Here is a 17,393-nt window from a genome sequence, read left to right on the forward strand (position 1 = left end):
CAGGCCTTCTTTTTAATCCTCACCCAAGGATATGTATTTATTGATTTTAGAGACAGAGGGGAAGTGAGGGTGAGATGAGGTGAGAGAGAGAGAGAGACATCAGTGCTGAGAGAGAAACATCGATACCCTGGAACCTACGTCTGTGCCCTGACTGGGGATTGAACCCACAACCTTTTGGAGTACAAGAAGATGCTTCAACCAACTGAACCACTGCCCAGGGCACGACTGGGCCTTTCAGAAGGAGGATCAGGGAGTAAGGAGGAGGAGAGAGCGGGGGCTCTGTGAAAAGGCACAAGGCCAGCTGTGTCTGCTAGGTGGCAATTCCTGAAGGGACAACTGTCCTCCCACAGAGATGGGGAAACAGGCCCCGTCCTTCTCGCTGATGTTGCTTCAGGTCCTTGAGACAGGCCATTCCCGAGTTGCAGGCCATACACACGTATCTCCGAGGGAGGAGGCACGGACTCGGCACTGTCAGTCCTTCCTGGTAAATGCTCTAAGCAAGGCAGTCGGGGTATTTCTTCCCATGTCCACGGGAAGGAAGAGGGAAGCCCATGTTAATGGGGTGGGGTGGGGGTCTGGGGTTGTTCTGGGACTCCAGGGGTAGGCCACTTAGGGCACTCTATTCAAGAAGGAGACGTGGCCCTGACAAGGTAGTTTTGTTTACCTGCAGCAAGTCAAAGAGACAGGGGAGTCCCATCAAAAACTCTGCCCCCTGGGAGGGAAGCTTAGCCATTGCTTATACACACTGTTTGGTCCGTGGCCTCTCGATTGTTTCTCTGCAGCTGGCTCATTGGAGCCCTCGACTTCCTGTCAGCTCACGCTCTTCACGGCCGCATCGCCAAATCACTACGCTACATGCAAGAAATAGCATTTAGCACTGCCCAGACCTTGAGACCCTTGTCCTGTCTACAGGGGCATCCTGGGGACTGGCCTTCGGCTGCAAGAAGTGGGGCAGGAGTTTGAGCGCAGCGCCAGCAGTTTCCTTGGCGCGGGTTAGGGGACAAAGGGCTGCCTTTCCCAGGGCGATCGGCCAGAAAAAGTAGTTCCTGCACGTTTTCCAATCTGCCCTTCTGAAAATCGCAGTCGCTTTTCGGTGCTGCTCAGCGGAGCAACCAGGTCCGCCATTTTCGGGGGGAATAGTGAGGGCGGGGCAGTGAGGGCTTGGCTAGTTGGGTGACTGTTGCGCAGCAGGGGACCGGGTAAAAGGAGAAGTTAAGCGAAAGTCACCAGCCCAGATTAAGGGGCGGGGCGGGGTATGGGGGTGGGTGGCCCACTTGCTCTGAGCATCACAATTGCCTCCCCAGGGCTCATGGTGCCCGGCTGCACTCTACCTCCATTTCCCCGGGGTCTGCAGGGTCCTGCCACCTCATTGGACACGCGCTGGCTCCCTCCCTCCCTGCTCGGAACTAGTTGGGCCTCCTTGGCGCACACGCACACGCTTGGCCAGGGTGTCCAGGTCAGGGGTTGTCCCCGCCAGGGGTTGGGCCAGCTCTGGCCCCTCCCCGTTGCTGGGCCTGCAGGGCCTCGGCTTCCATTCCTACGGAAGCCGCCGTCCGCAACCGCTGCAGCCATGGGCGCCGCTGGTTCCTCAACGCTGGCCAGCCTGGCCCTCCGTGTGCCGCGTCGCCCGGAGCAGCTGAGACCGGTCTGGCTCGGGGCAGCCGCACTGGGACTGGCCGCGGTGATGCTGGGGACAGTCGTCTGGCGCCGCAGGCGGTCCAGGCGGCGGCGGCTGCGGCTGCGGCGGCTGCAGCAGGTGGGCACCGTGGCACAGCTGTGGATCTACCCAGTCAAGTCCTGCAAGGGGGTGGCGGTGAGCGAGGCCGAGTGCACCGCCTTCGGGCTGCGCAGCGGCAACCTGCGGGACAGGTACGGCTGGCCCAAGCCCAGGAGTTGGGGGTTGTGGGGGGGTCGGCGACGGTCCTGCTGGGGATGCGTTGGAGGGGGGGGGGGCGGGAGAGGTGGGGCTTGTCCTCCCACCCCCAGAAGGAGAATAGGGATTCACCACCTGGGTTTCCGGAGCTGCTTGTTGGTACCTCTGCCTTTGAACCTTGAGCGGGGAAGGTCAAGTTCACGTCTGATTCAGATTTGGGAAGGTAGGCAGGGCCAAATTTTCCTTTGGGTAAAAGAACTGGGTCTGACCTGGTGACAGCTAAGGCTCCTGTTAGTTCGAAACTTTCTTAGTTTACGGCACAACAGTAGGCACGTGAAACGCCATCGGCACCAGCGGCAGACTGGAGCAGTGGTGAAACCAATTTCTGTTCCAGGACACACTGTCTTCGGCCTTGCTGGCGCTGCTTCCCCACCGTTGGCTGTCCCCGCAGGTGCCTGACCCAGGAGGCGGGGACACCAGCGCCCACAGGCACTGAGTGGAGTGAAGGCTTGTGTTGGGGACAGGGGTTGTGGGGGGAGGGGATGGTTGTAGGGTGATTATTTTCACTGCGGGAGCAGTGCATCTCTGGTCTCCCCGGCGGGCGGAGCAGACTTCATTCAGCAAAGAGCTTTGTTTTTTCAAGTGTCTACCCGCATAGGGCCTGGCACATAGACATTCCATTCTCCTTACTCGGAAAAGACAAGGTGTCTTGTCATTTAAGTCACCCCCAAGGTGAGGCACAGACATGTGTCATTCACAGAAGGATGCAGCTGGATACCGTGAAGGGTGCCAGTGCCTAATAGGAGTGATCAAGGAAGGATGTACCAACCCGAAAAAGATGACACCTGCTAAAAAGGGACCCTGGTAGGTAACTGGGCTCAAATTCAACAACCACAACAAGCACAGAGCCTGGCACTGTTCCTATGTATGGGTCTCCACTGCCAGCTGCACTCCCGGGCGAAGCGAGCACTGAGCTGCCTGCCAGCACCCCTTTCTGCCCCCTGAGCCAGCCCTTATAAAGGAGTTAGTGCCTGGAATTCTATGTCAACCAATAGGAATGAAGCTTTTTCATCCCCTCCGAGCTGCACAGCTCCAATCAACTCCGGGCGGCTCTATTCTGACCAATCAGGACAATGCCTGTTGGACTGATCAGACTGGAACGTGGAGTCCTTATTTGGAGTCCTTATTTGCATGCGGACAGATCAATCAAGGACCAAGGGCAGGGACTTGTCTCCACAGGAGCCAGCTTCCCTCTGGTTCGGAGATTGCACCTTCCTTTTCTACATAAGATTGAACACTTTGACCCCCTGGCTGAGCTGCAAGACGGAAGGTGGTTCGCAGAGCAGAGGGGACCAGCATGGACCAGAGCAGGCTGGCCCAGGATGGGGTGGACCAGCGCAGCACAAAGCAAACGGCCTAGGATCAGAGCAGAGCTATCTAGCCTGAGAGGTGGGGGTGGGAGGGGGGCTGCCTGCCAGCGGTCCTGTTCTCATCACTGAACTCTTCTGCACTGAATCAACTTTCTTTCTTCACCACACCCTAAATTGGGCACTGAATCAGCAACCATCAGTTGACAGATGGAACCTCCTTCATTTCCTTAGGATGAAGATGCCTTCACATCTGGCTGGGATGGCTTAGTTGGGGTCCTGTGGGGGGTGGTCTCAGGGGAGGGAGGTGTGCAAGTTGGTTGTTCAAGGAACCTTGTAGCAGAGGCAGTCTGGCTGCCCTGAGTTCACTCCAAGGCGCACGGACTCACTCTTCACTGAATACTGCTGTCCTTCAAAATGCGGGCTCCCACGGCGTGGAAAAACTTCACCTTGTTTTTAGGAAGTGTTGTGTATGTGGACAGTGGAACTCACAGGAGATTGTCCATCCGCCTGCATCCCAGACAGCTAATCCTGGAGAGTTTCTTAAAGCTGTAGTTTCCTAAGACTCCCATCCAAGAGTGAAGTCAGCATCTCCCGAGTGACTCTGATGCTCTAAGTAGAGGGTTTATCTGGGACTGTCCAGAGAAAGAGCATGTTTAGAGTTTATGCAGATATGAAGGACTAGACTTCCCAGACCTTGTTTGGGACTATTGTCCCATCTAGCACAATGGCTCATCCTCAATTTTATAACGAAACAACATTGAGCAAAATGATGTTCTTCGAGGACCTGCTGTATCTCACCCAAGATCACAAAACCGTTCTGTGCTACGTGGATTTCAACTCAGATCTCTGTGGGTGCAGCCTTCATGCTCTTTCTGTGGAACCAGCGTGTGGGATCTGGAAGTGCAAGGTACCAGCACCAGGGGACCTTGGGCAAAGTCACTGGCCTCTCTGAGCTTCATTTTTTTTTCTCATTTGCAAAACACAGAGGTTGAACTTGATGACCTCTAGGACCCTGTCTGGTCTAGCTTTTCTTTATGAAACAGTAATTGAAACTCAAAAGCCACCTGGGAAAACCTCTGCTTCCACGACCCCTACTGTTGTCTCAGCCTGAGACTTCAAACACGAAACTGCGAAGAGGCTAGAATGCAGGAGGTGGCCTCCTTTATTTGATTGCATTTTGAACCCGAGTCTCTGGAACTGGGATCTAAGCTCTGGGATCCTCCTGTCCCGGGGCTCTGTGTCTCACATTTCTAGGGACATTTTCATCAAAGCTCTTAACCCATTTGTGAACGCTTGGCTTGAACGCCCCGAGCTTTGGGTGGTGGTTAAAGGCCGCCAGCGGATCCCGGCAGGAGCCCTCTGGCACCAGACGTGGCCACCCTCCTTCACTGCGTCATTGCCCATCTCCTCAGCCCCCCGTCTAGGATTCGGTCACTTACACATCCGTCTAAACCCTTGCTGAAGTCAGCCCCTCACTCTTCTGCACAGGCTATTATTATTATGGCTCAGAGAAATGAATTCCCTGAGTTCACAATCCTGAGTATCCTTTTCTCTTGGCTTCTTTCTGCTGCGCCCTCCTCCTCTCTGTAGTGGGGTCCCTGCTTCCCCGCTTTTCAGACTCTGTCCTTTCTGTGTCCCAGGCCAGTTTGCACATTTAGGGAAGAGGTTTCCCAGCTGTCTGGGGACTCTGCTTCCCCATCGCTGTTGGCCGCACAGGGCACTGTGGCTGTTTTGGAGAATCTGGGCTCTGCACTGACCTCCGCAGGAGACCCTCACGTTTTAGGTGTGACGTGAAGGTGCTGGATGTTCGTGTGGCAGACTCAGTCAGGGTAACAGGGTCATGAAAGAAAAAATCCACACTCCAGTCCTATTCCTTCTTTCAGATGGAGCAGAACAGTACTAATTACTCTTCACTGGGCATCTCTTGTCTGCGAGAGGTGAAGAGTAGCTTTCATGACCCCGCTGACGGGGCAGTGAGGCTGGTTGGGGTATGTTAGGGACAGCAACTTTGTATCTTTATTGCAGCGTTAGACTGCTTGCAAGCCGCAGTGGCCAGCATGGAACCTCTGGCCACCACGGTTGGAAACTCCTCGGGATATCTCCCATGTGCTCACACAACAGGCTGGAGCAAAGTTGGGGTCTGCGGGCCAGAGCACAAGGCTGCAGTTTTGGGGGGGATGGGGGATGGGAGGACTCAGCTCAAGGAGGGACTGGCTGTCAGAAATAACGTGCAGTCAGGCCCATGACTCTGAGCTTGTTTCTCCGCAGGTTTTGGCTGGTGATTAAGGAAGACGGGCACATGGTCACAGCCCGGCAGGAGCCCCGCCTCGTACTGATCTCCATCACCTACGAGGACAATCAGCTGACCTTCCAGGCCCCAGGCATGGACCAGCTGGTGTTGCAGAGCAAGCTGCCTTCCTCAAACAGGATCCACAACTGCAGGTGCTCTGTCCGGGGCTTCGGGGGCCTGCCCTGGGCCTGGTTTCCTTTAGGCTCCACCCTGCACTCCACAGTTTGTAGCGAGAGTGGAGAGAATGGTAAAGGAAGCGTTTCCAAGAAGTCCAGTCTGGGTTGGGATTGGGCCAGAGTTCAGCTGCGAATAAATGAGGCAGCGTTTTGCTTCAGGAGTACTTGGGAGTTGTTTTAATCAAATGTGGTAAGATACGCAGACAAAGCAATGACCATCATAAAGAAAGATGTTCTTTTATATTCACAGATCCCTAGAAATTGGGGGGCCTTTGCCACGCAGGGCCCCACTGGGAAGCACCAGGGCTGACCAGGACGTGGCCGAGGAAACAAGAATAACATGAGCAAGAGCCTCATTATGGTCTCTGAAGACAGGACAGCGAGGCAGAACAGAGGCTTTGGATGGGCCCATGTGAATAACCTCAGTGGTCGCTGGGCCATAGAGACCAGGGCAGACCCTGACATTTGTGACCACATGGGTGGACTTGGAGGACGTTATGCTAAGTGAAATAAGTCAGACAGAAAAGGACCAGTACTGTGGGACCTCACTGATATGTGGAATCAAACAAACCAAACCAAACAACAGTAACAAAAACCCCAAAAATCCGACTCACGGAAAACCGATCAGACCTGTGGTTCCCAGGAAGGGGGTTGGAGGGAGACGGTCACAAGGTACAAACCTCCAGTTACCAGAGAAAGTAAACACGTGGGTGGACCGGACAGCATGGCGTCTCCAGTGAACACTGCAGGGTGCCTTTGCGCGTTGATTCTGAGAGCTCTCATCCCCAAGGGAGAAGCGCTTTCTTCTCTTCGAACTGTTATGAGACGGTGCATGTTAACCGACCTGACTATGGTTAACATATGTAAGTCAGGGCAGGAAGCTGCACACCCTAAACTTCGGGGCTCTGTGTCAACGATATCTCCGCAGAACTGGAGAAAAACAGTTTTTAAAAATGTGGACCATAAAAGAAGAGCTTAATCATGTATTTTTTTTAAAGGGAGAAGGTTGGCTATCAAAATATTATGGCATTTACATTCCATGGCATACTTTGAAAAGCATGATTTTTTTATTTCGACGTTTTTCTATATTTAAATATTAATATAATATAATGTTATTTTGAATGTTAGTATTTACATTTCAATGGGAATGATATCTTTCACCACAAGCTAAACATATAAAAGTTCCCATGTCAACTTCAAATCCTGTGAGTGGTGCAAAGCTTTAAAAAGTCCTTCTACACTTAGTTACTCAAGCAAAATAACCTTGAAGACCGTTGCGCTGTCTAATGAAATCTGCGCCCGACGTAGGGTCAGTGCTCACTTGTTATCTCCTACTTAGCACTGGAGATGGCAGGTCAGAGGAGTTAGGTGATTTGCTAAAGCCCACAGACTATAGAACGGGAGCGTTCCAATTGGAGCCGGCTCTGCAGACCCAGCTCAGGATGCATCTCCCACACCCCAGATGCACCCTTCTCCCCTTTCTGAGAGTATCCTAAACCCTTGCTACTCGGAGTGTGGTCCACAGACCAGCTGCTTAGGCGTCCTGAGGCTTGTTTGGAACAGAGAGTCTCAGGTCCCAGCCCAACCTCCTGCCCCCAAAAGAACCTGTCAATGCAAGAAGGAACCCTGGTCTTTTTTGTTCCCGCTCCAGGATTTTCGGTCTGGACGTTAAGGGCCGGGACTGTGGTGACAAAGCAGCTCAGTGGTTCACCAGCTTCTTGAAAACGGAATCTTTCAGGCTGGTTCAGTTTGAAAAGGGCATGAAGGGAAGACTGTCAAAGAACATTTTCCCGTCTGCGGTACAGAATTACCAGGTGAGCTGCCAGAGAGCTGCCCTTCACATCCACCAGTCAGTCACGCTTCCCTTTCTGCCTCCCTCGTGGCCACAAGGAGCCTCTGGGGTCCCCAGTTCGGGAATGCAGGCATGGCCAGGTGAGCAGTGCTGAGGGCACCACCTGCAGGTGTTGGGAATGGAGAGGGAGGTGGGTACCCGAACCCCCAGGGCTCTCCAGGATGCATGAGGATGGCATATGAGAGATACCTGTGCAGGGAGAAGCTGGGGCGCCCCCCCACCCCCGCAGTGAGATGGGAGCTCAGGGGAAAATGGGTTGGGGAGGCGGGCGCGAGGGGTTTGTTTGGGGCTCAATCCAGGTTTTCTGCAGAAGCAGGCTTTCTCCAGCACTGCCTTCACAGTCAGTGCAGGCTGCTTATTTCAGGTACGGGGACAAGGCCCTTTCTCCCGAAGAAAACGGCCCCCCTCTGCCTTTGACCCTGGGATAAAGATCAGGCATAAAATGCACGCTCCTCAGGGTCTCCCCAAGGCCCCCCGATGTCAAGCTCCTTGAATGCAGGGAGTTGAGTCTGCTCTGTTCTCTGCAATGTCCCCACCTCCAACGAGGCCTGACGGATACATCCAGGTGCTTACCAAATGCATGTTGACGAAACAGTGGCAGCTGAAAGAAATCATTACAAGAGCAGAGCCGCTTGGCTGTAGCCCCTTTCCCTGGTCGATGATGACTAGGAAGGGGATCACCTGTTGGGAGCTGGAGTGAGGAAGGAAAGAAGGTGGGGTGTGAGGGTGAGGTCATCCCCAGGCCTGGCTGCTGCCTTCTGTGTGGGGGCCAGGCCCCTCCGTAAGCCCAGAGTTGAGCTGGCCACTTCCATGCCCAAAGCGTCGCTTCTCCTTCCCCAGATGCCACGGTCCCCTTCTGTGTGCCGGGGGCTTTGCCTCTAGACTTCGCTTAGCTTTGCAGTTGGACTGAGGAGTTTTGCAGCAAGGCCCGATGGGTCCGTGTTCTTGGTGCAGGTGGCCTACCCGGACTGCAGCCCCATCCACATCCTCTCGGAAGCCTCTCTGGCAGATCTGAACATCAGGCTGGAGAAGAAAGTGAAGATGGACCAATTCAGGCCAAATATCGTGGTAACAGGCTGTGATGCTTTTGAGGAAGTAAGTAGATCACTGATTTTGTGCATGACGCTCAGATGTGCTGTTCAAGGCACTAACAGAATTGCCATCACCTTCAGCCAGGGCCAACTCAGACCCTCCGGGGTGGGCAGTGCTGGCAAACTCCTTCCCGGAGTCACCTTCCCTTTGTCGTGGTTCACGCACTGCTGCTATCTCCTCACTCGCCTCAGGGGGCGCTGCTCACCCTGGAGGGCTCAGGCTCTGAAGCAAGAAACGGGAAATCCAAATTGTAGCAAGTCTGGGCGTAGGTTATCATATATAATCGTAGCTCAGAGACAACTGAAGGGAGAACAGCCATCTCTTCCTTTCCTGTACCGCCCAGGGGTGCTTTCCAAGATTTGAGGGTCTGGGAATTTCTCCCCAGATCCCAAAGTGGGAGCCAAGAAGATTCATGGGACTTGCCTGTGAACAGCCCCTGGGGACGGTTCATGCTGAGGCCTGAGTGGTCTCCCAGGGGACTCAGGCTCTCTCTCCCATGAGGCTGACCACAGAAAACTCCCAGCCTCTCCAGACACAGCCCCTTGTAGCTCTGAAGGGACAGTCACATGAAAACCCAGCTGTCACCTGCCCTGTGCGCATGGAATACAGATCTAGATGTTGCTTTCTTAGAGGTAACGTCGGTGATCATAAACACTGGGTGTGGAGCAAATAAATTACTTCCTACAAGTTTACTAATCAATTCTTACGACCCTCCCGTGAAGTCTCTGTTATTTTCTCCTTGTTTTTTGTGAGAAAGCTGAAGGTAGGAGGTATTATGCAGCATGTTACGTGTGTAAGTGGTGACTCTGGCCTAGGACCCGAGTCTGGCTACTCCATCCAGCCTCTGGGTGCTAAGGTCCAGGTTCCAATGCAGAGATTCCCAAATGGTTCCCTGAGGGGAGAGGCTCCCGAACACCTGCCCAGCTCTCTGCACCCTTGGGTGCCTGCACTTCCTTTTGTGTGAGTAAAACATGCCCCTATTTGCTCCTCTGACTTGTTCTGTAGGGTCCACTTTTACAGACAGCTAACAGAAATCCTTGCACCTGTAGACACTTCCTGTTACTTGATAGTTTGAAAAATAGCCACATAGATGTTGTCTCCTTGTTGGTGTTTTCCTGTCATTCATTACCTGTTCTCTTTAATTCCTCTTTCCGTGTGTTAGAAACGTGTTTTAATTGATCATCTGTTATGGGCCTGGCACTGTGGGCCTGGACATAGAGGTTCGAGACCCAGATCCTGCCCTTCAGAATCTGCCCCTGGGAGAGCAATGGCCTTGACTGAAGGGACTTGATGTTTCTCCCTAGGAACACATCCAGATTCGGCCGGACCTGAAGTTTATTCAATTTGGGGGCCTCTTTAAAAGTAATAATAATAAAATCAGGTGCAGGTCCTTGAAAGGCTCCAGTGAAAGTGGGGGGACCGAGATTCAAGGCTCACTAGCTTTTCAGTAAAGCCACCCACCTCCCCCCTTCTACTTTCACGAGTCCTCTCTTCGAGGCCCCTCAGTCTGGAGCCATTAGATGCTTGTTGAAAGCGGAATGAAATTAGCGCTTTGGGTCTGTGATGCATGTTACTAAATCCCAGCTTCAAATTAGTCCACAAAGCAAAAACTCCTTTCACGGGAATCCGGTAATTGGGTCAATATTTTGAGAACTTTTTTTTTTTTTCAATAGCTTCTTGGTCTTGGCTAAGATCAAGTGTAGAAACTTTCCTTTTAGGAAATAGGATTTTTCTTGGTTTGATGCCCCTGAGAGAGAAATTATTTTGCTCTTCATTTTCATTTAAGATCTTGTGCCAGGGGAAGGAGAAAAGCTGGTCTTGTTCCTGCCTATAGAATTTTTTGCGTTCCTGTAACTTGTCAGGCTGAACCTAAGGCTAATGCAGCCTAATTGTGTTCCCTTAGGCAGTCTGAGTGGGTGGAGTCCTTTTTTTTTTATTTAAATGAAAATAATCTTCACTGACCAAGTCCCTTTCTTTTATTTATGCATTTCAGTGGGCACACAGAAATAGTCATGCTCATATTTTTCTAGAGTACTCAAAGTTTTCTAGAAGAGTCCTCTGGTTATGCACATTAAAAAAAAAAAAGCCCTTATCATAAAATGATACCAGTGGTGTTGAGTTATTCTCCCTTCAATTAGGAAACCCAATCGTTAGTGGCCTGATGCATTAACCTATCTACCAAGCACCACTGCCTTCCAATTAGTGGGACGTGGTTAAATATTAATGCAAAGTGATAATGCACATAAGTACTTAATAGACCGACTAGTAATAAAAAATAGCAAACTAAGCAGGGTGCAAAACCTCAGGCCATTATTTATTGCAAAAATATAGAATAATAGGAGAATTCCGTGTGCAACATTTACTTTTTGTGACCCAAAGTACTTCATACTTTTCCATGTAACTCAGATTATTAAGCCGATTTTAAAAGGCGGCTTCCCTTGGGCCATTGCGGCATGTTTGTGTTCTGAGACTGAAGGGCAGTGAGATTTAAACATAATGAAATTAACCAGTGCATCTAAGCTCTGTAGCTGACCGCTGTGTGGCTGAATGTTTCCCAAACTTTGCTTGCTGTCCTGGGGAGCAGCGTTTGTCATTTCTTTGGAATGTTCTGTTTGTATCATTCCTCACTCCACATGATGAAAGAACAGAGGAGAACCTTGCAGACAACCATTGCTGTGGAATTGTGCCTCGGGCAGTGCTTCTCCAAGAAGCTTCTAGAGGCACAGCGGACTTTGAAGCCAGGCGGCTGTGCTTTGAATCCGAGCCTCCCAGAACGATCCTTGGCAGCTGTTGAGAAACAAAGCTTTTGCAAACCGTCGTAACCGGACTTTTCTGCTGCCAGTAATCAGAGTCGCGATGAGTCAGGGTTCTATTTGGGGGTTTAGATAAGAAGTCTCGTGCCCTGGCGTGAGGACAGTGACCCTCTGCTTGGCTTCAGGGATTTCCAAAGTAGCAACAATAAAAATAACCATGTATAAAAAACAATAATGAGAGTAATAATAACAGTTAGGACTCACAATTCTCAAAGGCTTGGAGTGTAGCAGGCTGTGCTGAACCCATTGCGTGCCTGATCTCATTTAATCCTCACTACCCAGAGAGCAGGTCCCAGCTCATCACTGGGTTATTCTATCACTTTAGTGGAGGCTGACCAGCATTTTTAAAAAAAGGAATACAATAGAATAAAAGATATCAGAGTAAACCATATGTAGAAAGGGTAAGAATTATTTGGCAAAACTTTTGTTTAAGGTATACCTTAGGGGTGTGTGTGAAAGAGCGTTAGAAACCATAGAAAATGTAATGTTTTAAAAAGACTTTTTGAGAGCAATTTTAAGTTTACAGTAAAAGTCAGAAGAAGGTAAAGAGATTTCCCATATTTCCCTACTGCTATAGTCACCTCCTGAAGGACACCTTGGTTGCTTCCAAGTTTTGGCGATTATAAAATGTAATTTTCTACCTTGGTTCTCAGTAGAAAACAATTACTTGGTATTCACTGAGGTGAGTAGTATTTTCCAGGGGTGGCAACTGAGACTCAGAGAGGTTGAGCAAATCGCCCCGTGTCACACAGCAATGGTGCAGCCAGGTGAGGACCAGCGCTCCCGTTGCCCTTCAGAAGTTCGTCAGGCGGAGCTGCCTGCACAACTCTGCCCCCTTCAAGCACTGCCAGGCCTCACGGCAAAATCGCACTGGGCCCCCTCTCACCCTGGGGTCAGGGGGCCGGTCCCAGGCTGCAGAACAAACAGGACAGTGGAGGTTGCTAGGAAAGAAACCAGAAAAGCAGGGCCGGTCACCATGGCTGCTCAGGCTGCCTCTGCAGGGATAGGAGTGCTCAATGTGGGAACCTTATGACTGGCTCCCCTTGGGTAATGTCCTTCCTACTCACCCCCAAAGTGTCCAGTTTTAACTTGGCTTCCACGTGAGCTGTGAGGAGAGAGGGGGCTTGTCTTGCAAGCTATACATTTCTCGTTATATAGCCTTACATTTGCCTTCGAGTTCATTTATGATCCTCATGATGGCTGTCCGCCAGAGAAGGTCTGCTCCTTTGCTGACGGTCAGGTTTCCGCGACGGTGAGTCGCAGGTGGAGCCTGCTGTCACCAACCTGCAGCCCACCTGTGAGTCTTTTGGGGACACCGGTCTTGGTGTCTTCTCGCACTGCTGGCTTCATTGCTGACACCAGCTGAAGAAGAAACTGCTTTAAATACAAATGAAGCCTTAATTTAAGAGATAACGTTTCCTTTTCCCCTAGGATACCTGGGAGGACATCCTCATTGGCGACACAGAAATGAAAAAGGTTTCGGCTTGCCCCAGGTACGGGCTCTTGTGAGACTTGGCGTCTGGGTTGTGGTATGCCCACGAGTTCTTGATCATCACCTAACCCTCGGTTACTGCGTGACAGGTGCATCATGACCACAGTGGACCCAGACACCGGAGTGATAGGCAGGAAGGAGCCACTGGAGACCCTGAAGAGGTAGAACGCATGTCCAGTGTATTTTTAATGTTCCCCCCACCTGGGACGACCCGTGGGTGGAGGCGCTGTGCCTGGACACCTTTCTCTCTGCCTCCTGGTTGGTTTGCGTCTATCAGTTAATGTCAGTGAGTGATGCTGTCCTCTTTTTCTTCTGCACACATCGTCTAATGCTTGGGATGGATTTTTAATGATAGAATAGTGGGTTCTGAACTTTTGTATCTCTCCTGTCAATTTCTAACATTCACGTGGGGTTTTCTTCCCAAATGAAGGCATTTGTATCCTTTATTTTTATTGCAACTCAAATTTCTTTTCTAGAATCCACGTCAAGGGCTGTGAAAATACTTGAAGTCGTACCATAAAATATTAAAAGACAGAATGCAGGGAGTTGTTTACTCCAGGAACCTCACCCATGCCGGAGAGTGTGTTTTGTTACCTAAAAAATTGGGGCTGGCTTTCGTTCTCCATATAAAATGTGTTTCTAAACCCAAGTTAACATTTCTGGGGAGGTGTATCCTTTCCATTTCGTTCTTGGTTTCTCGTGAGTCTAGGTTAGAGAAGGGTTATTTCTGGAAGCATGAAGAGTTCCAGTTCCATTGTGTTTTGCTTTTAAAGGGACAGTGAGTTTTTTTCCCCTTGGGGTTGCATACACATTTGTTTCTCTGAGCTGTGAAATCGGAAGCGCACGGGTGGTGTTTAAGTACTCAGCCCAGAAAAGTGTTTTCCCCTTTGGTCTCAAACGGAAGTCATGGAAAAATTGTTTAGACTCTCAGGATACGTCCCCAAAAACCAGAATTACTTGCAGTTTGACTAATGGCCCCTAAACTTCTCTGTCAGCATTTCAAAAAAAGCTGGCCATTTCTTCCTTTATAAACAAGCAGGGTGGGTAGGCGGCAGGGGGTGATAGCTTGAATTCCGTCGAAAGCGCCTGGATTATCTTTCCCTTTCTGCACCTAATGATGGGTTTTTGCTTTTTTCCAGCTACCGCCTGTGCGATCCTTCCGAGAGGGGAATCTACAAGTCATCTCCACTTTTTGGGATCTATTATTCAGTGGAAAAACTTGGAAGCTTGAAAGTCGGGGACCCCGTGTACCAGATGATACAGTGAGAGACCCACAAAGGTGACATGGTAAAGGGCCAGCTTTGCTTCTGGGACAGCGGGGCCTCGAAATCACTGCCACATGGTCTTGCGCTGATTTCACGTTTTGCCGCTTTAGCGGCTGGCAGAGTGATCAGCTTGCATTTAGGTCTTCAGAGGTGGAAAGTGCCCTTTATTTCCAGTCCCCTCTGTCACTGGTCTCCTCCCACCCCGGCTGCTCCATCCCACTTCCATTCCGCTAGAAAATGCTGAGACACGAGCTGCGGGAAGACAGGTGGCTGGGCCCCACCCACTAAAGGACAGTCATCAGGAGTAAGAACGTGAAGGGGACCGGCCCTCCCTGGTTACAGCCTGATCTTTTTTCTGCCTCTGACAGAAAAGCAAAAGGGAAACGTCGAGATGATTCAGCATCAACTTGGGGGGGGGGGGACGGGAAGTGCTTTATATCAAATGAGTATTTAAAGTGTGACGCAAAGCTTGAAAAAAGCCAGTGCATCGAGGTGCCCGGACTCAGACTCACAAGGTAGAATAACGTGTTCTCAGAGTGATGTCATCAGGTCAGATGAAGCCTTGAACCCGCATAATGCCAGACTCCCGAATGACAGGGAAGTCAGTGTGAGCCTTCAAACTGAGGTTGTTTTTGGTAATTCTTCTCCTAAAATCCATAGCCCAGGTATTGGAGTTATCTAATGCCCAAAACTCTAGCGCACCCTTCTCTCTAACTGTTGTCTGACCGTCTCCACCTTCTCACGTGACCGTCCTAATGGACAACATGGGCTAGTGGACTAGACAGTCTGCACCTGGCATTCAGTGCACTTGGGTTCCTAATCCCAGCAGCAACATTTTCCAACTCAGTTGCATATTTCTCTCAGCCTTTAAGCCCCAGGACCCTTATCAGCAAAGTGGGAATAAGGACAAAACAGCCAATACAAATTATATGGGGAATTAATTCATAGAAGTTACAGCATTGCCACCAAAACATAGCAAATAATCAGTGTTCTAATTTTTAAGGGCATCATTTCCAACAAGTGCCCCAGCTGAGGGCCTGTCTTTGATGCCAGAGTCGTCATAAAGATGAGACGGGCTTCACCCTTGGGGTGAGCAAACCGGAGAGAAACTTCTGCCGGCCACCTGTCGTGATCCGGCACTTTCATAGTCATCCCCATATTTCAACACTTCTGAGATGCCAACTTCCCCCACATCTTAACATCACTGAAGTCGAAAAGGTGACAACAGTCAGGATTCCTGTAAAAAAAAATCTCAGCAATGCATAAAAGCAATGGTGCCTCTTAGGATTTGATAAAATGCAGCCGACACTGGAAGGAGAAATTCCTAAGTGCCCCCTGCTTCTACAGCGCCACCTTGGAGGTGGGGCCAAGCCTGCACCACCCTGACTCAAAGCCTGAAAAGTAAAAAGAGCAGCCCCTCCATGCACCAGGGCTCCCGGCGTGGCCCGCGTATCCATTTAAAGTGTAATTACGTTGAGGCGTGTTGGCTCTGTTGTCTGTGGGATGCATGTTCACCGTGGCAAATTTAGAAACTAGAATATATGAGAAAAGTAGAGGAAAGAAATCACCCATTGTCTGTGTTTATACATTTTACTCTGGTTGGTTTGGTGTAGCTGTGTAATATACATAATTGTATATAGTATGCCTCATACAGATATATAAATATACATAATATGCTATGTACACATATATATCATATATGACACATCACATATTTATATATCATATCTACATATCTATCATACTCTATATATCATATATATGATAGATATTATAAGCACTTCCATAGCTCTCCAGTCTATTCAAATGTCATTTTGATGGTTGTATAACATTACATTGTATAAATATAGTACTTTTTAAACACCATTGTACAGTATTTGACTATTGGACTATATCCAACTTTGTTATTAATAATTTTGTACATATGCTCATCAGCAGAATATTTAAAAATATAGGAGTTTTTCTATAAGTTTGAACCTGAAAGTGGAGTGAATCACTCACGGGGCACAGGTGTATGGTTTGTAGCATCCTGACCCACTGCCCTCGAAAAGCTGACTCCCATCCGCAGCCCTCGTGTTGCAGGACACCCCTGGCTCCGGGCTGTCCCCAGAGCTGCGTGAGGACTGCGTCTTGAGGCTGCTCTTCCCCAGTGAGGTGACTTGGAGTGAGACACGGTTGACAGTTTCTGCATTCCCAGAAGTGACTGTTTTGTGGGTTTCTGAATTATGTATGACCGGGAGGAGAAATGAGCAAATAATTAGAGATTCTCATTATTTCTTCAGGTTTTGGTGTCCAGCGGACATCGGTCAGGGTCTCGTCTTCCATAGCAGCGCTGCCTCGGCCTCCGCCCTGGAAATGAATCTCTGTTCTTGACTTTCTGGAATCAGGCTCCTGATTAATTCAAGGAAAGTATTAGAGGTGATTTGGGAATAAGAAGGTTATATAGATTTTAGGTCAGGAAGACTTTGAAATAAATAAAATTGTATTACAATTATTTCAAATGTCACTGTAGCTCCCATATTCCTGACACTAATATTGATGAGATAACACAGAATCTGCTCAAAAGCGGCAACATTTTTTCTAAATGTTTACATTTTATGACTGACCATTCCGTGTCTTAGGCGACCTGAGGAACAGGTGTCCTGATGTGCCTTTGTATGCAAACACACAAGATTCCGTGGGTTTTTCCACGCCTACTGAGTCCTGTGGACCTTCTGCTCATGCAGTTTTGACTCAGCCCTCTCAGAGTCAGACTGTACTTGAGTATGGCGATGATTTTATAGACCCCGTTTTTACAGTCAATTGTGTGGCTTTGCGGCCGTGTAGAAGTAATTGTGCGTAATTGCCAGATACACGACTTGGAATGCCAGGTTCGATAAAGAAGAGAATGGGGTTAAATAGAGTGGGATTCAGAGAGTCGAGTGGGAAGAAAGGAGGTTGCATGTATGTTTTTAGGCGCAGCTGATTTTTTCCTGCTAACAGCAATGAAGTCCTTTGGAATGACTGAGCACAAATTCTCACTGAAGCAACATGTGAATGAGCCAATCTACTTACTCAATGTTGTGGTTCCTTTGGTGTTAATAAATGTGACTTTCTGTTGTACTTTTTGTTTGGTATGGGTGAGTCTGTTTCCTGGGCTCTGTCATTTTCCTTAGAACGTCAGTCCTTGT

The 17,393-nt window shown here is 49.7% G+C and overlaps 1 protein-coding gene across 2 annotated transcripts; it reads left to right on the forward strand.

Moving 5' to 3' along the window:
* Nucleotides 1-1,455: 1,455 nt before the first annotated feature.
* On the forward strand, nt 1,456-17,325 carry MTARC2 (mitochondrial amidoxime reducing component 2). 2 transcript variants are annotated; one of them, XM_037128330.2, is made up of 8 exons: nt 1,456-1,869; nt 5,512-5,685; nt 7,361-7,523; nt 8,516-8,656; nt 12,898-12,959; nt 13,048-13,119; nt 14,098-14,245; nt 16,506-17,325. In XM_037128330.2, the coding sequence occupies exons 1-7, from the start codon at nt 1,571-1,573 to the stop codon at nt 14,222-14,224; spliced, it is 1,038 nt and encodes a 345-aa protein (XP_036984225.1). In that variant the 5' UTR covers nt 1,456-1,570; the 3' UTR covers nt 14,225-14,245; nt 16,506-17,325. The 2 variants fall into 2 exon arrangements, with proteins under 2 accessions (XP_036984225.1, XP_036984226.1); XM_037128331.2 differs by having other exon boundaries at nt 1,457-1,869; nt 14,098-14,237.
* Nucleotides 17,326-17,393: the final 68 nt, after the last annotated feature.

Source organism: Artibeus jamaicensis, unplaced genomic scaffold (assembly GCF_021234435.1).
Source record: "Artibeus jamaicensis isolate MK-2021 breed Jamaican fruit bat unplaced genomic scaffold, CSHL_Jam_final contig_467, whole genome shotgun sequence".
Lineage (NCBI taxonomy): Eukaryota > Metazoa > Chordata > Mammalia > Chiroptera > Phyllostomidae > Artibeus > Artibeus jamaicensis.